Here is a 21,525-nt window from a genome sequence, read left to right on the forward strand (position 1 = left end):
GGACAAAAGTTGCGTGTTTGTGGCAACAGGAGCAACAGAATGAGGTGCAAACCACAAAGTTTTAAAGCTGAGAGCTGACAACATGGCTTAGATCCCACACAACCTACCAGTTAGTTCCAGGCTTCATGAAATGCTGCTTTCTAGATGTTTCAAAATTAGAAGATTGCTTTCTCCCTTATCTCCATATGAATGTCTAGAGTAAAGCTCCATGACAGAGAAGGTCTCTACTTCTTAAAACGAAAAAGGCTAACCAATGCATTCATTTCCCAGATGAGATAATGAAGCTTCCCAAAAGGAGAGCAGATTACCAGAAGCAGTAAAGCCAGGATCTGAAGACCACCTTTCAACTAAACGCAGTGTTTGTTTCCGCCACACCCCAGCTCCCAGTCTACAGGAAGAGGGGAGGGCAGCAAGCAAGATGGGATAGCTGATCAATGGAAATGGCTAATGGATTCACATGTATCTGCACCTAATGCATCTTGACAGGGATGCAGAGTCAAACCCCCATGCCAGGTGAGGGAGGTTTGCAAGCCAACTCCAAATGGACCCAGGCATCTCCAGTCTTTTGCATATCAAGTCTGTCAGAGACAACTCAAGAGAAAGGGGTTTTGTTTTTAGGAGTCATGCTGTTTTAGGAACTTCGCACCACTTTCCAAGAACACAAAGACGGCTTTGGCAAGTCTGGCCAATAAGTCAATCTAACGCCATGATGGATGGCTTCAATTCCTAGAAAAGCTCCTTGGACTGAATCAGGACCTGTCATTTTATAACTTCCAATTTATTACTCTAATTACTCTAGTTCTGTCCTTTGTGGTAGCAAGATGTGTCTTAACTTCTCCATTTGCTTCTTAAAGATCAGAAGGACCAGCCCTGATAAGCAACGGTATCCTCTCTTTAACTAAACAAATATGGTTGCTGCTGGGGCACTGGGTTCGACCCCTGGTCCAGGAATTTTCACATGCCTCCAGCAAGTTTAAAAAAAAAAACAAAAAAAAACTAGTAAATAAATATGGTATTCCATATTTTTTTTAAAAGTGACTCTGACAAATGAATTTTTCCTAACGGGTTTGTTGAAGGTAAAAAGTGCTCACAGAAAAAGCATTGAGCTCTCTCTCCTATGGCCCTGACATTTAATCAGTACCTGACAATCTCGGTGGCACAGCAATGACCATGCTAGGAACCGCTCTTCTCTGCCCTAGAAGTGGCTGAGCTTGAGGAGTGAAATGAAGACAGCTTCAAGCAAAAGTGACTCTTAGGCAGATGAACTGAACTTGAGCAACAACGTTCAGGTAAGAACAAGGATGTGTCCTCTGGCACGAAGTTGTCTGCAGACCCACAAACACAATCCCAGTGACTTTCCTGGGTGTGTTCTATGGGCTCTATAGTAACTCAGCCCCAAGTGTTACTTCCCCAGAATGGAACTTCCTGAACCTTTTTTTCTATATCATTTCTCCCAAAAGAAAACTATATGTTTTGGGCTCACCTGGGCCTCCCCGACACAAGAAGCCTGGAGACACCTGAGGAACCAGCCTTTGAAGATCACAGGACCCTGCAGACCCTGGCCAATGGGCTCCACACAGCCGAGGCTCATGGTCCTGAGTAGCACCAAGGCTTGACTGATGCGTTCTCTTCACAAAATTATCCAGTGGAATAGACAAGCTCAAAGGTTTTTTTTTTTTTTTCCTCAATTGTGAGTTATCCCTAAGAAGGCTGACTACAAAAGATATTATCTACCAGTGGAAGTTATCACTAATATATGTATACATATATATATATATATATATATGCATCTATGTAAAAATATATATATATATATAAAACTGAAACTTTTTTTTTTATTTTTAGGGCTGCACCTGCAGCATATGGAAGTTCCTAGGCTAGGGGTCAAACTGGAGCTACAGCTGGCGGCCTACACCACAGCCACATCAATGCCAGAGCCGAGCTGCGTCTGCCACCTACACCACACTTCTCGGCAATGCCAGATCATTAACCCACTGAACAAAGCCAGGGATCAAACCCACATCCTCATGGATACTAGTTGGATTTGTTTCTGCTGCACCTCAACAGGAATTCTCCAAATTGAAATATTTTTGAAAGGCTACCTGCTGTGAAAAATATACTTAAACAAACCATATGCATATAGGAAGTCTATTAATACTGCCATCTTTAATTACAAAGATAAAACAGATAGGTAACACATTAAAATTATATTACGCCCCATTAACTTCTTTTGCAAACTTTAAGAAGAAAAATGTAGATCACATGGCAAATTAGCAAAAGTATAATAACAGAAATTTAAATCCATACAGAGACCAACTACGTAATGCAAAGTCATATTAAAACCTGATCTTTGATGGAGTAAAGGATTTGCTTATAACTGAAGAATTCTTTGACTTCTGGTTTAAGCTCACATATCAATTTTCGTTTGATTTTACTTTCATTTGTTCAAGAGTTTGCAAAAGAGTATCCTAGTGTACTTTTGTAGTTTTAAATGTCAATTATCTTATAAAATTCAAAATCAATCTCTTCAGCCAAGTCTGAATCATGCAGGAGGTTAAAATATATCATTCGACCCTCAAAGCAATAATATAAGATTTCAGGAGGGAAACCCAATTATTCTATGTAAGGAGGAAACAGTACCTCTTTGGAAAAAAAATAATTCAAAAAATTTAGGATGTGATTGAAAAAGAAGAAAAGCAAAAGGTTTTCAAAGTTTTAAATTGCCAAGTTCCCAGGTGAGGTATTGGTTTTCTGTAAGCTCATGATTTTGCTGATGGGATATTTATACTGGGCAGAATGTAAGAGACAACTTAACCAATTCTCATCCATACAATGTCAAAAGGATACAAAGAGGGGTTTTCCTTTGCTTCTCATTCTCTCATTACTTACATTTTATTTCTCATTACTTGAGTTTTGTAAAATAAAACACCATAAATGCAAAATATAAAAATAAACAGCAGTCCCTGCATTGAGGCAATATGGATGAGAAAATTGTAAATATGAAATGAAAGAAATGTAAACTCTAAGGTTTTCACAGAACCATTAATTCCCTCTGCACATATTGAAAAGATTGAGGATTATCAGTTAAGCTTTTAAATCTACATTTTCTTAACAAGAGAGAAAAGGTTGGGTATATTCATGTTTTCATAATAACCTTAACTTTTCTCTCTTCTGAATTATGCTATTTGGATCTAACTAAAAACTGCATCAGTATTGATCATTATATTTAGTGAAAAACAGCGCTGCAATTGTTATATCATAACTAACAGGGTTTGGGTAAAACGATTTCACTGAAGTGCATTTCGCTGCCCAAAACTGTTACTAGTCACAGGCTTTTACTATCTTCTAACATTTATCATGCTGTCATTCCAGATGCCTCAAATGGTTCCCTACTTTTCTTCCAAAGGATATGGCATAAAGCATATCAGATAAAGTCTACCAATCCCTGAGTCTCCTAAGAAGAAACCATCAGACTCCAGGAGCGACATCTTCAAACAGGATACCCTCAGGCTTGATTTCGAAGTTGAAGGCAGATACACCACTTCAGACTTTGAAACTGTTTCTAGAACAGAATGTTAAGGACAGGAGAGGCAGGGTCTGAGGGTGTGTGGGACAGGAATGGAGGAAGGTGAGATGGCGAGATGGGCTGCGTGGACCACACCCGTCTTTGCAAGGATAGGAAGGAATACTTAATGTCTCCAGTTCACCTTGGGGACCTGGTTCTTCTGCAGAAGCCATGGGCATTCCTGAATTTTTCATGGAGATATGTGCTGATCCACATCTGAGAGGCCAAGCTGGAGACAAATATGAGACTTGCCCACCCTCGCCCTTTGCCTAAGCCCTTTTAACTTTAGCCTTCTCCAGCTTAGTTGAAGATAACATAGACTAACTTAAAGCCAAAGGAATAATCTCTTCCATTTTATTTGGAAAAATGAGTGTCACTGTTGGTCTGCCATGGAAACTGATAATATACGAAAGAGCGAGCTCAGAGAGTCTCAGGTTTAAGGATGACTTTTGTTCTCTTTCCAGTACAGTGTCCATTGTCCAGTAATTCCTGTCCAGGGTGGCTCAAAAAAAAAAAAAAAAAGCATTGGCCAATGTCAGGCTTCTCATGGGGGTTATTACATTTTAAGGACACCATCTATTTCTTCAAATTCTTTGGCATCCTTGATCAGCCACTCATCCCCACAAATATGTGCACATGTACACGTGTGCATGTATACACATGCGCGCACACACACACACACACCCCTCTAGGAAATCTATGGGAGCACCTCATTCTGAGGATACAAAGTATGGTCTTGCTTCCCTGAAGATAGGATGTAGCAACTAGGACAAGCTTTGGACTTTCTTTCCACAGGTCCTCACACCACTCCCCATCTGCCACTAAATGCACCTTCTGACACCTTGCCCACTTAAACTTCTACTCAGGGTCTTTCTTTCAGACTCGATCACACCCAACAGTAGTTCCTGGGAATCTCTACAGTTCTCTTCACCCTAAACATTTCTCCAGTGTTACAAAGACTGGATCTTTGAAACGGCCTGGAACCAAAAGAAACAAAAACTATGGATGACAATGACGGCTTCCCCCACTGATGAGAGGATGTGGGTGGCGGAGGGGGGGCAGTCCACCATTGTGCCTTTCTTTTCAGTTAGATCATAATATAAACATGATGATAATGTGGCCTCTACATCTGTCACCCAGTCAATGCCAGAGCTGTTTCTGCCGATCTGCCCAGTCTCACCACAGTCTGGAAACTACAAGCTACACTGAAGAAGACAAGCTTTCCTGAGAGAAGAAACACTGGCCTTTGACTAAGGATGCACATGTATGCTAACCCCCATGCTATAAACCTCAATTAATTTGCAAATGTGAAGCAGAGTAATCTCATGTACCTGCCTGCTTTCTGGCCTATCCAGACACTGAGGTTTCCCATTTGCTAACCAAGGATTCTTCTCTCAACCACAATAGCTGAAAAAGTAGAACAGCTTGTGCAGACGCAGGTAACCTATTGAGTCAGTTATTCATGAGGGCACTGGCTGAGGAAGAAATGGAAGGCTTACATTCTGAGATTTTATCAGAGATTTTATAGCCATGTTTTCCATGCCAAATATTTAGATAGTGGATAAATTAATATATCGAAAATGTACTCAGTTTTCCATAATCTAACACAAAAAACTAAACAGCAAGACTTCCTTTAGTTCTCTATTGAATTTCCTACATCCCCTCTCATACATATGGCCCAGGGATAAGCAGCCAAGTCTCAACCTGCTTTCAGGCTACCCTAGGAGCAGGTGATGTACTGATTTTACCAATAAAAATACCAAGTTAGAGTATCTTCCATTTTACTGAGAAGTGTGTTCATTTATTCCAAAAATAACTATTATGCATTACCAATGTGGATGCATTATTCAAGGTGTTGAAGATATGCCAATGAACAATACAAAACCCCTACCTGTCACTGCAGCACGTCCTCTCTAGTGAGATTCTAAAACACGAGTTCCCAGAACTTTAGGAGACATTCTCTAATTTTCTTGAGACCACAAATTTCTGAATAAGAGAAGGGATGCTGATGGTGAAGTTTCGGAGCTGGGCTAGAAGGAAAGGCACATATCTATTGGCATGTCCTTTACCGGAAGAGGAGAGGAAGCCAGGACTGGGAGAAAGAGAAGAGGGCTTGGCGGCAGCAAGCACCTTGGCAATTCAGTCATTCGGCAAACATTTATGGAGAAACTCTTATATGATATTCTATCTAGTTGAATAATTCCTTTCTAGGACAATCCATGACCCCCATCTGATCCTGCCTCTGGTTCTTAAAAGTTACTCCATGTCTAGGCATGCTCCTGGAGAGAACAGTCAGGTAACAACGGTGCTGTAGAAATAACTGCGACGTCTACTTACACAACAGGTGGATTCACAAGATCCATGATGCGCTTATGGCCCTGGCTCCCACAGAGCCATGTCTATGGCACCCAGACTCTTCATGTCAAGGTGATATACGCCACAGCCTGAGAGGCTAAGGTTGTGCTGCTCTTACCATGACCGAGATGTGGAGGATTCTCAGCTCCTCCTCTGCTGACTCATGCTGGGGTTCTTCGGTCGGGTCTTGTCCAGGGAGGCTGGGGGCACCATCCTGGTGGTGGATGTGGAAAAGCAAAGTGCCATTCTCCAGCCACTGCTGCCGCCAGCGCACCAGAGGGATGTCCTCCGTGTTCCCTGAGATCTCTAGAGCACAAACACCAAAGGCACAGGTCAGAACAACAACGCAACCTGTCCGAATCCTCTTTTTCATCTTCTTTTTTGACCCTGGTACTGATTAGCCAGTGTCGGCTGAAGACAACAAAGGGTTTCTAACTACAGTTAAGCCAGGCTTACTGCTCCAAATCTTGAGGAAGGGCCCTGAAAAGAAGAGAATTATTCTCCCATAGGTCTTTGCACTGTAAACCAGTGGCCCAGGCTCTCACCCATTGAGAAAAATATACAGGTGAAAATTCAAGTTCTTCCCCATGTTTCTGTGATCAATAGCATCCTTTACGCAGCACAGTTTGAATACCTTGATGACCCCCTAAGGTAAATAGAAGGTTGTTTGCCTCTTGTAAATTTGAAAGTGTGAGTTCCCTAGCAATTACTCCTAGACACCAGTGAACCTACCAAGGAGAGAGTTGGTAATTACTGTGCAGAGAACTAGCAGTTATAGACGAGTCCTGGGAGGTTGCTGCAGAGCAACTGGAGCTGGCAGGTTATTTCTAAAACCACAGTTGTTTGCTGCAAGGTCCACTGGTGGATGTCTGATACTTGCTTTGGCAGGTAAAGTAATGTTTCGATTCCCTTTAATTTTTCTCTTCATTTTTGCAGAGCAGAGGTGGTATACATGGAGAGGGCAGTGAAGAAGCTGGCCTCATCACAGACACAAACACTTACCTGCTCTCAGAACGTGAGACTCAGGCTCTGAACTATCATCGACAAATGAATAAAAATATATGACATCCAAAACCCACCACACGCTCCACACTGCAGGTGTTAAGTTGTGTTGCAAGCTATACCACTATCCACCCCTTTCTCTAACTTTCCCAAGCAATATCATATCAAAGCTCTACGACATTCCACAATAGAAAGAACCTGATCAACCCAGCTTTCTTGAGCTTCATTTGGCCCTAAAACCATTTTTTCCTTAACAACTGTTATCATCCTCAGAAACTCATATTCTGCTGAAAATACTCTGGCAAAGCCTTGCTTTATAAAACTTCATTTCTTTCAAAGGCATGGCTTCTTCTCCCAAAATTTATCAGCTTTGACCAAAAAATTTCAATATACATAAAAAAGATTTAATAAGATGCACTTGGAATAGTATTCTCATCAAGCGCTACAATCATAAAGAGGAAAGCAATTTTAAATATTTATGGAGTTTATAAATATCTTTCACTATTTGTGGGAGGGGACAAGTGATGTTCTGCTGCGTTTATTTACTCATATATTTATTCACTAATTCATTTAACAGACACACATTGTGCATGTATTAGGCATGTGCCAGGCACCGTTCTAGACACTAAGACACTAATCCAAAGGAGGCCTTCCACAGGTTCCCCAAAGCCACTCACTGCGAACGAACATGGCAAGCGTTACACCATGTGCACAGTAAGTTTTGTGGAAATGGAAGCAAAGAGTACTCATGCCTGAGGAGAGTGTGGAAGACGGAAGGAAAGTAGCTTCCCCAGAAGATACTGTGGCGTTGGGCCTTGAAGTGTGAGGGGACGTCCTGGAACAGGCAGAGAAGTGGGGAAAGGACATTCGGACCCCGACAGGAGAGGAAGGAGGAAGAGGAGGGTCACTAGCTGATCCTCTCAGAGACGCTCCATGAGAGGGAGGTACACGAGCCACCGGTCATCAGCCTGCCCCTAAAAGACACTGCGATGATTCCCTAGCCCATCCTGCAGACCACAGAGGAGAATGAACTGTGACATGTGAGGAAGGACAAGGGTGTGGCACAAACACGGTGCTCAGAGTCCGCTTCATTCTTAGCTCCCTGCCCAGACTGCCTGAAGGACTCGGTCACCCTGTTGGCCTGGTACGCTGTCCATCCTCTGGCAGTGACTGGCACAAGCAGCCAGGAAGCAGCAGCGGGCAGAGGGCATGAGAATGGAAGACCCCCTGCAGCAAGTCCTGCTCTCCCCCAGGCATAGCTCCATTTGGTAAGTGAGGCATTGGCATGGGCTTCCCAAGTCCTCCTTTCCTCTAAGGGGTCTTCCCAGATGTCCAGGTGAATGGGAACCTCTGGGCACATGTCTGAGGGTGCCTGCTTAGACCAGCGGCAGTCACATGCTCCATCAAACCCCACTTGACAGCACCTACTCTTTCTAACCACCCATCAGGCCTTTACATTAGAGCACCAGGAAGAGTCTTCGAGGAAAACACAGCCTTCTCTCCCAAGTCTGTTTCCTGCCGTTGTAGCAGAAACCAAATTCCATCTCCTCAGCAAAGACATAAAAATCACAAGCAGCAACAGCTCCCAATAGAGCGATGAATGGCATAATTAAGTCACCCAGAGCAACACACGTCCAGCCTCTTGCCTGCACCTGCTCTAACCCACCCTAGGGTTTATTCCACATATATCAGGTGCCACGTTAGCCCTTCCTGTAACTACTCAAGAGAAATCTAGCACCTCACACCTCTAAAGCACTTAACAAACTAGCTTTTTACTTTCCTGGAGATCCTCATTAAGGAGGTCAGGCTCCCTACTTCTGTCTGACCTGTGGAGGCAAACACAAGTAAATACCCAGACCAAAGTCCCCCCAGCCGGGCACAGAACAAGGACTAAGACAGACAGATGAACGTCTATCACATGCCCTCCACCTCCAACACAAGTATCCGACGACATGACCTTCCCACATGCCTAAAAAGAGGAAGCACTTGAGCTGAAAGTCCACGGGGTCTTTGAGGAGTTTTTGTGCTGCAGTATTTTAATGTTTTGCACAAAGTCTTAATAGTCCATGAGTTCTTTTACAATTGACATATAATTCACATACCATAAAATTCACCCTTTCAACCTATACGATTCAGTGGTTTTAGCAGATTCACAAAGTTGGGTGACAATCATCATTCTAATTTCAGAAACTTTTCATCAGCCCCCAAAGAAACCCTGTACCCACTGGCAACCAAGACTTTGTTTTGAGAAGGAAGGAGTTCTGCTCCAGGGTTCTAGGAAAGACGATATCACCAAAAGAACATGTGACGTGAGGGTATGCGAGAGTGATCCCATGGGAGGTGGGCTGAGGGCACAGAATCTCTGACCTTGACTTCCAGGCCAGGCCAGCCCTCTGAATCGCTCTGTGGGTTATTCATGACAAATTCCCTTGGAAAATGATGTCCTGATTCTTCCCAGACCAAAATCATCAGAGAGGGCAAAGGATGGAGGAAGAAGTATATAGTGCCTGCCAGCACAGGTGCCTGTCACTTTTCAGATCAAAGATAATTACAGAGTAACAGTTTCTTCCTTGGCTTTTTTCCCTTCCCTGGAAGCATCTGACATGGGAGAGCTAAAATGTTAAACCAGGAACTTAACTGCTTCCCGCCTGGGTCAACCAATGAAAAACCACACTAGGCACTGTATATGTCTTGTAAATTTCATCACAGTGGGGCTGAGATCCGAGCTTGGAACATCAGTGTAATCTTGGTCTGGATGTCAGCAGAATAACTCAGGAAGGATAAATGCTCAGAAACTGCTTTACCAATGCAAGCCAGACCTGGGACTCCCAGGGAGCAAATATGGGAGGTGATCAAGTACTTACTTTAGCCCAAGGCCTCCTGAGGAATGTGGATGAAGCTCAAACTGAGCCTTTGCCAGTGTACGGAATAAAACAGGTGCCAATAGAAGCCTACATCTCAAGACACCCCAGGCGGCATGCGCACCACAGCCATCATCACACTGTGGGGCTGAGACCTCCTGAAAGGTAAGGCTGCCCGTCCTTTTAGTGCTCCATTCTCCCCTTACGCAAAACTCACAGATCTCAGCAGCTCCAAAATTCTGGAATGCCCGAAACACACAGAGACTGGGATGCCATGTAGTCTTGGGTACCACAAAGATCGTTGGCTCATGCTCTATTTGCCGCATTCAGCAAATTGTGCTACACGGTCCCTAATCTCAAGGAGCTTCAGATCTAGTAAGATACTAAAGACAGAGCCATGAAGAAGTACTCTAAACAGGAACAGCAGTGCTGAGTGAGAGGGTGGGACTTGGCTGGGCATAAACCCTCAGGGAGGATAAAATGGGAAGAGATGACGGGAGACAATATGAGATGAAGAGGACCCAGTGTATAAGGAAAAGCACGGTGATACACGTTTGCAGAATGGGGGGAGGTCTGGGTGAACTGCAGAGTGAGAATATGGAGAGAAGTAGTGGAGGACTGGGGCTAAAAAATCCAGATTGGTGTCAGCTGTCAAGGTCGTGAGTGCCGGTTTCAAGAGTTCAAAGCTAATGGAAACTTACCCATGGTTTTATGAAGCAGAGCAACAAATGAAGCCAAGATTAGAAAGATGAAGAAGATCCAGAAAGAGGGTAGCAGACAGACTGACACTACCACAGTCCCACTATAACTCTGGTCCTATATTCTGCAGGGACCACACTACTACACTGGAACTCAGGAGACCCAGGTCTGAGGTAACCTTGAATGGTATGTCTGGCTTTGAGTTTTCTCATTGATATAAGGAGAAGCTGTATTGATGAATGTCAAGATCATTTGGGAACGTGACATTCCACAATTGTGAATCCCAAAAGATGTGTCTGATGTGACCAACCAGAAAGATGATGATTTCAATGTCCTAGGCAAGGTCAAATCCTCTCTCAAGTCAAACCTACCATCTACCTCTCCCCTACCCTCACCCCAGCACAGAGTGGACAGGTTAGAGATGATTTGATCATGGGGCCAGGCCCATGTTCAGGTGGAACCTCAGACTAGTGAGAAAAGTTCTCATTCATACTGATACAGATATGGGTATTCTAAGAAACAAACCTTACAGCTTCTGCATGCAAATGAGAACCAAGAAGATGGGACCTTGGGCGGGGAAAGTCACGCTACAGAATAATCTGGGATGGGGAAAGGCAGAGAGAGGGAGAGAGAAATGAAATCACTTTTAAATTGGCCTTAGTCATTGTTCTAATGATAGCCTGTGTGCTGTGGGCTTGTAGCACTGTCTTTTTGTGGGGTGAGCTTAGGACACCCAAAACTTGCTACAAAGATCCCTGGTCCTTCTTTAGGCATCCCTCCTGCTAAGAGTCCCTGAACAGTATGTCAGAGAAGAATCAGAATTTCCTCCAAAGACAGCTTCACTGAGGACCAGATGCATGATGCTCTCTTTCAAAGAATTGGGCCATTTGAAGTCAAATGTGGATTTGAACCAGGAAAATTCTCAAAGATCCTTTAAGTCACTGCATAACTCCAAGTGGCTTAGAGCATCCCAGGCCCGTTTCCTATTCCTGGCGAGGCTGAGTTTCAAGCTAAATCTAGCTGAATAGTAATCAGGTCGCTCAGGCAGTAGGGTCAAGCAAGAAGGAAGCACTGACTTGTCAATTCTTAGCCTCATGCTGGGGGCACCTGATGAACAGACCCTGCATTCTTTCAAGACTGAGGGTGACACTCCCTGATGGCCATTGCTGACTATTAAAAAAACCTCGCTTAGATCAGGATTTTCAAACTTATTAATCCTAAAAACTCTTCCTCCAAACCAAATCTAATATGGCTTCTGCAGGGGTTCCCCAGAGCAGAGTTAGAAAAGAACTGGATCAATTGGAAGACAAATAAAATGCACAACCATGAAATTCCCTGCCATTAGGGGATTGAGGGGGGAGTGTCTATGGCTTATTAGTTTTGCTTGGTTGTTTTTCAATTCTATTAAGTGTGGTATTGTGAAAAGCTTCATATTCTTTATGAAAGAATTTCAAGGGAAAGCGAACGTCTCTAAAAATAGAATCCATCCACCCCTCCTCCATGTGCTATCTGCTGCCATTCTGAGTTTCCCTACATGATGAGGATTAAGCTCAGAACCTTAATAGTGATCAGCTAATCATCCAAAACTAAGAATAACAAATGGGTCTTGTCCATCAGTGGCTGTCATTAAGGTGAACAAAGGTAGGTCTGGGATGGAATTATCTCCTTTCCTGCCATTCTTTTTTTTAACCCCACCCTCGCCCCCATTTCGGAGTCTGAAAGATATTGATGGTAGGTCTCATTTCCCACGTGGTCTCATTACAGGTCTTCCAACTAAAACTATTAACAGTGGCATTAACTTTCAACACCTTTGTAAGAAAATAACCTGCTTAAGTCAGGGGTTAATAACAGCAGAGGACCACTAATTACCCTGTAAATCTTTACCCTGGTATCAAACGTGACCCAGGTCTTTAATGTCTCTGCAACGGCAGCCTCTAAAGACCCCAACTTGTTCCATAAACATAATGACAGCGGCACATTAGCGTCCTGGCCATCTGTGAAGAAAGACAAGGGACAGATGAAAATCGGACAAAGGAGAGGGCTGCAGAGAGAAAGGACAAAGTCAGGAGGCGTGAGGACAGGAGACTAGCCACAGAAACCACGTCCCACGGGTTGGGTTGGCAGGTCCTCTACCCTTCTCGCCACAGGGACCATCTGGGGTGGCGTTCTGAAGTGGCGCAATCCCACATCCCAGGGTGAGAGCTCCATGGGATAGGGCGCCCGGCTGGGTCTGAAATCAACTGGCACTGATGTCAGGAACATGGATGGTTTGCCTGAAGTTTATGCCTATACGGGCCTGGCTAAGTGAACAACCAAATGGGAGCTAGCAGGGCCAGGTCATTCTTCTGTGAGGATGTTCAGAGTCCAACTGGAAATGGAACTCTCGTGGTGGTTCCTCTATTCAACCTGCAGTCGGCCATGGAGCTGCCACTTATCTCAATCTCACTTCTCTGCCCCCACACAGAACTATGTGAGCAAAAGCTCGATGGCAAATGGCTTACAATTTCAAGAATCTCTCCCCCGACAGAACAGCAAGTTCCTTTTTCAAGTAATTTGAACATTCCTGGCTTTCTGAGATTTGGAACACAGATTTCCACTTGTGACCGGGAGAAGGATAACTGAATTTCTACTTCCTCTGCTTGGTGACATTTGCTCGCAATGGCAACAACGAGAGACTCAAATCATGAATGATCCGGTGATGAGAAACAGAATGGCAGGTTAAAGAGAGATTTGGATTTGGGGGGAGGGGGGAGAGAGAGGCTGCTATAATTTCCCCAGAGCCCACTTTTCTCTTCCTCAAATGATGGAGCTTGAAGGGCTCTAAGGACCCCACAGCCCTAACCATGGTACTCAGTGACCCAAAACCACACGTGACACCAGCTCTAATCAGACCCCAAATCAGGTACAGGCTGAGCATGTTTCTGCAGGCCCGCTGGATAAAAGTCTCAAAGTCTTTGTTTTTGTTTTTTTTAATCAGACCTTCCTCTTGGATGCTTCCAGCTTAGTCCAGCCTGTCAACTTATGCAGTAAGGCTTGGCTGCATTGAAACTCATGATAATGACTTCTGGAAACATCCATCAGCAGTGCCCAATAAGAAAGAATCATCCCGCATATAGATGTCTACAAAGGGTCTCCAATGAGTTTTTGCCTTTGGGGTTTATGTGGACAAAGGTGTTTTAAACAGGAAAGCTTGACGTGATCTCGTTCTGCAGCCCCACCAATATCCCTTTATAGAGCTGTACTCTAAAAATCAGAAAGGTTAGCTTCCTTTAAAGCTGCTCACCCATCCACTTCTCTGTTTTCTGGAAAGGTTTAAGGTGGACTCAAATGAACTAACAGAGAAAACAGGAGTAATGAGAGAAAGAAATAAGGACCCTTAGTAGTCCATGGAATGCTGTCTCTGGGGGTGGATGGGGGCAGGAGCTGCGCAAAGCAGAGGGTGGTTTCGTAAATCAGACTTGATGGAAAGCAGGGAAGCTTTCTATGGATGCTGCTGGAAGTAGGTCACTCTGTGCTACTCTGCTGGCATGAATAGCAATCGAGCAACTCCACGAATATTCTATTTACCTAGCCGTGGAGATGAAAACATTCCTGTGGGGGAAAATGCAGCCAAAAGGTTCTGACACAACCAGAGAGATGAGGAGACATTCAAATGGCTTATGATTTCATCCAAAATGGTTTGCTTGTTCCTACAACAGTGTTTCTCTGGATCTTTTCAAACCTCTGCAAAGAGTTTATCCACATGATGCTCATTAAAGTCTCATTTGAAAGGAGGGGGAAAAAAAGCCCACAGCTCTTTGAAAAAGGCAGGGTTATGTGAGCTACAGATGTACTGGTAAGAAGATTTTTAAATATATCGAGTTCTATTCTCCACTGCCATCTGACTGACCTTTGTAAATTGAGATAACGGCACACATTTAACAAAATCTGACATCAAGTAAGATGTGTAATAATATTTAAACTCTGTAATGTTAAAATATGTATTTACGGATCATTTCATACATTGTAATGAGGATAAAGTCATTGTGCAGCCTGCAGTTTCACGACTGGAATTCTGATCGGAGCTTTGCAAGTCCTTGGGGGCTGCTTCCCTGCAGCGCAGTCCTGGCAGCAGTATGGACACCTGGGCTGGTAAAACCAGGACATGAGCCATAGGGTGATTGCAAGGAAACTGCCTAGTGGATCCAGGGAGAGCTCTGTTCATTCCAACCCCTCTCTCTTGTCCTCTCATCTTTTCTTAACAAAGAGCTTAGTATTTGCTATAATTCTCTGATCCCGAACAATGAGGTCCCCTTACTGGCTCTCACCTTATAAAATGAACAGGAAAAGAAAATGATAGTGACAAAATATCACCTATAAATGACTTACGAAGAGACTAGCCCATTGCTTGTCCTAAACCGTCTTGATTCATCTCCGTTTCTAATTAGTTCTCATCTACTCGTATTTCTGTTCTTATCATCTATGATTCAACTCAACAAATAATGATGTACCTCTTACGTGCCGGCTCTGCTAAGAATCCCTTTCAACATTCACGAGCTAACTCAAACTTTAATGACCCTTTAATGTGGGTATTTATATTCCCATTTTACAAATGAAGAGCTCCAGAAAAGTCAACCCACTTGACCATGTTCACCTGGTTAGTAAATAACAAAATTAGGGGGAAAAAAATGCCAGGCCTTTTGGCTTCAAGGCTATTACTCTTTTCCAACTATTTCAATTCCCATTCTCTCATTTTGCACATCTCAGCCCCAGGACAATATAGGTAAAGTGCTTAGCAATATCTGGCATGCAATGAATACCAGTCAACATCAATATCATTATTAATACTGTGTTTTTGTTGTCATTTTCAGTATCACTCACAGAACTTTGAAAATTGGGCAATAATCTTTGACAGAGTTAAGCAAAGGGTAACTTTAACTGTCACAAGCTGCTGAAGAGTCTTCATTAAGTCCGGGAACCATTAAGAAGCAGCTCCGTTCCAGTGAGGAACCTGGGCCAAGTCTAGCTTGAATATTTCTCTAATGCTCCTTAGCAAATTGAACATTCTTTAGGTATCTCTGATGAAACCCCACTTACACTATCTTTGCTTTAAGATCTGACCATGGGGACTTTCACAGATGATGCATTCTATCCAGGCTCATTCAAGGTGGCACACAAAGCCAGCTCCACGGAACCTGCTGTAACCGCACTTAGCAAGACGCTCATTAATTAAAACGGGCAGGTCCTCCCAGATGGGTGTGGGACTGGTGACTGTGGTCAAGGAAGAGGGAAGGACCAAGTAGAGATGGTGTTAAAATAATCGCTGAGCCTCCTTCAGTGGTAAACTCAGTCCTTTTCTGCAGACCAATTTGTAAAAGTGCTTGTTATCACGAATGCCTAGAGGCACTGTGATCAAGTGGAACCTTCCATGCTCACCTTTACCTTGGGAAACAAAGCTTTCTGCCCCATTCCTACCAACCAGCGAGCTCACCTTACTGTCCATGAGCACTGCCTTCTTGCACCCACACAGCCTCGGAGCCTGAAGCTGGGCAGCCAGGCATTTGTCTACGCTCTTCCCTCTACACCAATGTTCTCCTACGGAGAAGGGGAGGGTTGTCAGAGTAGCTTCTAAAACCTCGCCTCACTCTGAAATTCTCTGATTTTATTTTTATCTTCCTATGAACTGCAATCGCCATACTGGGGGCTGAACCTTAAGTGCCTACCCAGCGAAGATGAGAAGTGGTAATAATCTTATGTGTCTGTTGTGTTATTCAGCCTGAGAAAGGGGTGTCGGGGGGGGGATTCCACAAAGACTCAAGCACATGAAAAATTCCTATTATAATCACTGTGTTTCAACTTACAAAGACCGTTCCTATAAGGCCCCTTCTGCTTTCATTCATCAGTCCTCCATGGCAGGTTTTACAGAATTAGAATTGAAGGCCAAAGAGGGTAACTGATGATCTCAAGGGTTAGAGCTAATGTGAGGGAGACAATAGGGCTCAAATCCAGCCTTCTGACTCCTAGTACAGTGCTCTTTCTACCAAGGCAACATTTTTCTACACTGAAAAATCATGGACCCCTGTGCTTGCATGTCAGCTTAATGAAGTAGCTAGCTCTACAGAAGATATACATCAATAGTAAACACTGTCAGGAGTTTGAAGAGTTTGAGCTTATAAACCTGGGAATGAAATTGAGTTATTAACCAATTCACACTAGTGTACAAATCACATGACAATCTGATGCGATTTCCCTGTGACATACTGCCCTGGAGGATCTGATCTGCTTCTAGCTGGATTCCAGCCACTGGTCTGAAGACTCTCTCTCTCCCTCTCCCTCCCTCTCCCTCGACACTGTCTTGGGCTATTCTGCAGGCTATTGTGTAAATGCTCATGACAAAAGAAGTCAAGATGACCTCTAAGTGACCTGATGGACAGATATGCCCATGGAAATGTTAATCTAGCCATCTCGTCCCTGCTGGGAGTAGGATAATGATTTAAAAGAAATACAAGGCCAACTGATGGCTAAAATATATTGCAGCTCACCTGGGAGTAACATACATTGACCAGTTGCTAACATCTACTTTTCTCCTCCTCTTTCTTTATTAGAGCCCTCTCCCTATTCTACCTGAATTCTGAAGCTTCCCCCACTCAAAGGCCCTCCACATAAAATACACGTTATGGGGCTGGCAATGAAAAGTGGGAGCCATGCATTTGTCAAAAAGGATGCATTTGTCACAAAGGATGCATTTCAGAAAACAGGTCCACCATTTTCATTGGTCAACAGCACCTCTCCTTCTGCCTCCCGTGTTTTCCTATCTCCTCACTGTGCAGGGCACTGCTCTGCGATGCATGTCTGAATCTCTCTGTTCATACAGTCATACCCACTTCATGGTGCCAAGGATGTTTTCCTCTTTCTCATCTCTGTTACAACAGCTTACCTTCACGCTTTGCACAGGCCAAGTTTAATGCTCATCAAGTTCTTGGTGATATGATAATCCCACTGACTGTGACAAGATAAAGTAGGGCAACTGATAATAATTACTATTTCTTAAAATAACTAACCTTTTTTTAATTACTGAATGAATTTTATTACATTTATAGTTACAACAACTTTTATTGAGTACTAACTATGTGGTAGGTAATGAGCTGAACACACACATTTGCGTTAAGCTACCTGACAGCTGATAAGATAGGTACCATCATTATCCCCGGATTTGGAAAGTGAGGCAAAGAGAGGTTAGGAAACTGGTCATTTAACTTTGGTTCTGTGACTCTACAAAAGGAGCACACTCTTCCTGAAGCCATAGCTTTCCACCTGCCAATTAATAAATGATAGGTCCTGTGTGAGATCACCAACATGCAGGCCAACAAATCAACTTCAACTCTTGCCCCCTTACCACTGTGCTAAGAGGTAAGTGGAGGGAGTGTCCCTGGGAGTATCCATCATGCCATGAGAATGGGGAGCAGTGGCATGTGAACTGGGACCTAATAATCTGTCTACATTCTCTCTTTTTTTTTTTTTTTTGACCTTGGTCAAGTCAAGAATAGAAAAGCATTATGTGGGTACATGTACAAACATCAGTCTCCAAACACAAACTATTAATTCAATATAAAATATGGCTAAGGCTTATTAAGCATGTATAACATGACAGGCACTATCTAAGGGCTTTTGAATATGTTACCTCGCTTCATCTTCACAGCTGTTTATTGTATGAGTTGGCTAACAATTACAGGTGAGAGGGCTGAGGCACAGAAAGGTTATGTAACTTGCCTAGCATCATACATTTAGCAAGTTGAGGAGACTGGGTTAAAACAGGATGCCTAGCTCCAGAGTATGGGTTCTGAAACACTATACTTCCCTGTCCCTTCCTATGTAACATCCTAATATATAGTCTCTGTTATAAGACTAATTTCTAATTAACCTACTTGCTCACTCTTTTTCTTGCCCCATTTCTCTTGGTTTTCTGCCATAGCCTTGCTGTTCTTCTCTTGTCTTCATGGGCATTACATTTCTTCTGGAGTTTAATTTTTAATTTGCAGCAGTGCTACACACACACACACACACACACACACACACATTTACACTGCAAGGTGACCTCCTATGGTCAGTTGTCCTTCTCAGCTGATTCTGGCATAACCCTACCAGCACCAAAGATCAGGAAAGTAACAGGTAGCACAGGACGTTTCCATTCCCTACTCTGCAGCTCTGGCCCATTAATTAGAGGCTGTTACGGAAACAAGGTTAGTGGAGTTTTGCAAAACAAAAACAAACAAACAAAAAAAAGCTCTGGGTTTTCTGTTTCTGTTTCTGCAACAGCACACTCTAAAGGAGTATAGCTGTGTTTCCTGATCAAGCCATTAGATTGTGAACACAAGTGATGGCAATGAAATGAGTGGATGGTTAGACTTAAGTCGGGACACAAAGACAAGCACTTAGGCACAGCTGATAGCGTCTCCATCTAGCACTCAGTCTGTGGCCAGCCAGGCCCGGAGCTGGAAGGCAATTCTGTGTTAGGGGCACGTACCTTCTCTGACATCAGTCTTAAGCTGATTAACAGTGGGTTTTTCATTCGAGAAATTTTCGATATCTTTTTCATTTTGTTTACTACATCTATGTTTTCCGATTGTACCACATACTGGGAAATACGAATAACATCTAGGAATGATATCCTCTGGGTAAAGTGGAATGTCCTTTCATTTGCCCTTCCTCACCTTCCCTGGGTTTCAAATAGAGCTTCTGAGTGGTGAACAAGGTCACATAACACTTTACGTGATAAATATGGATCGCATTCTTTTCTTAGCCTTTGTATCCACAGACTCAATCACATTTCTTTCATCCTTGTTTGGTTGTTTTGTCTAGTAAGTGTCAGCCTTTTTATTCTGCCTCCATTACAACCACACCCACTTCCTGCCGACATTACAGCTGCCTTTCTGTGCACTTTCTCGGGGTTCACTGAATGCATTCTCTGGAGTGGAGTAATGCAGCACAGGAGAAACAGGAAGGACTCTAATAATAATAAAAAAAAAAAAACCTAAGTCTCAGACAAGGCTCCTGCACCTCTTACCTGTGAAAGTTGTATGCCTCAGTTTCTCTACCTTTCAAAAAATGGGAATAATGCAAACATCCACCTTCAAAAGTGAAAATGCACATGGGAATGCTTTGAATATGAGAAATATGAGTGGTAGTTGTTATTAATATTAATATCATCATTAAAGGTTAGTGTTAAGAATAATTTCTTTTATTCCCAGTAAAAAAAACCTAGGTGATTCTACAAAAGTGTAGAGTTCTGTTGTGTTTCCCATGCGCTTCATAATGACATTTTGTTCCTCTTTTTCAGCCAGGATCGCTGGGTCAATGTTTTCAGAGAATTATTTTACTGAATCTTGAGTTATTTTCCAGAATCATTAATGATGTGACAGAGGGCCTTTTATTTTATAACTATAGCTAGAGCCTGTATCTGGCAGAGCATTACTTTGAAGTTGATGAAGTTGATGACATGAAAATCCCCCCCTCCCTGCCTTTCAGTCCTCTATGTAGATTTGAATGATCTTCTTGCAGTCTGTCTCCATCAGTTGGACTTCTTCGTAGATAGAGTTAGGATCATCTAAACCATGTATGAAGACTGTTAATTATACTGTTTTTATAACTGAGGCTCCATGTTCAACAAATACGGTAGTACCTTATCATTTTAAAAACACGCTTAAAAGGTAGACCCTGCCAGAGCTCTTTGAAACTCTAACTAGATCCCCTTGATCAGCAAGTATCGCACACCCCTACAGAACAGTGATCATTCAGACTTGATTTCCCTTTATAGGTTCCCACATTTTTTTTTTTTTTTTCGCTTCTTAGGGCCGCACCCAGTGGCATATGGAGGTTCCCAGGCTAGGGGTTGAATCATAGCTACAGCTGCCGGCATATGCCGCAGCCACAGCAACATGGGATCAGAGCCGCATCTTTGACCGACATCACAGATCACAGCAATGCCGGATCCCTGACCCACTAAGCGAGGCCAGGAATCGAACCCACATTCTCACGGATACTAGTTGGATTCGTTTCTGCTGCACCGACGGGAACTCCAGATTCCCACTGTTACCACGCCCTCTCACCACCACTGTGCCCGCCTCTTAGGCATGTGAGGTTTAATTACCGGAGGAGTATTTACAGATGTCATCCATCAGCACTGATTTTGGTAGTTTGCTTCCAGTAAGGTGCTCAGAGTCCTTACAAATAGGGAAGACCAGGCTGAACTAAATACTCCATACCATTTTCCCAACTTCAGCTCAGAATTTCTTCAGGATGCATGGGTGTATCTCACGCAGCACCAGTAATTTATTCTTGTTACCTGGTTTGAAGCATTCTCTGTGCTCACTATTACTTGTTCTAGCACTTAAATTTTAGGAACTAACAAGCTTGCTGAAATTTCACAAATTCTTTAACACAAACGATAAGTCATTCCATCGGTTAATTTTCTTGTTTTTCCCCTCTACAATCATGACAGAACTTAAAGGTTTAGAAACTTAGAGGTTTCTGACTGGCATCATTTCTTTATATCTTATGGGGATCTCTCAAACTCCTCATGGTTACAAAAAAATCTATTTTTGGTCAGTTAATTTCTACTTAGCATGCATTTTTCATATATAATAATTAGTTTTCCAAAGCCTTGCCTTTTTTTTTTTTCAATTTTGATACTTAAATTGTCCCATTAGTACAAAACATAATACTAGGCAGCTTTGTTTTCTTTGTGAGACGTTTCCTCCATCATTTAAGGGACACCTGATATCCTACTTTGGTTTTTCATGAAGAGCCAGACCTAGATTTGCTGTGGGGGGGGGGGGCTCTTCTGGTATAAGGATGGCTTTTCTTTTTCTGGGCATTTTGATTTTAGGTAAGGAATCCCTAAACTGCAACAGGAACTCCTTACGACAACCATTCCTCTCCCAGGAGCAAACCAGAAAGCCCAGGGAACTGGCTTCCGGAGTGAAATAAACCAAAGGCGGGGGAAATAAAGCCTTTGTCAAGATGGAGGGCCAGTCACCTGGGAGGGACTGGGGACAGAAAGCTGTT

At 43.2% G+C, this 21,525-nt stretch overlaps 1 protein-coding gene across 4 annotated transcripts in view; it reads right to left on the reverse strand.

The window, feature by feature from the left end:
• ASTN1 (astrotactin 1) overlaps positions 1–21,525 on the reverse strand; it is a 319,889-nt gene that overhangs the window by 205,340 nt on the left and 93,024 nt on the right. For all 4 annotated transcript variants that reach the window (XM_021063682.1, XM_021063683.1, XM_021063684.1 and 1 more), the window contains exon 2: positions 6,039–6,226. In XM_021063682.1, the coding sequence (XP_020919341.1) occupies positions 6,039–6,226 (188 nt within the window). The remainder of the gene's footprint in view (positions 1–6,038; positions 6,227–21,525) is intronic.

The sequence above is a fragment of the Sus scrofa genome, chromosome 9, assembly GCF_000003025.6.
Source record: "Sus scrofa isolate TJ Tabasco breed Duroc chromosome 9, Sscrofa11.1, whole genome shotgun sequence".
NCBI lineage: Eukaryota > Metazoa > Chordata > Mammalia > Artiodactyla > Suidae > Sus > Sus scrofa.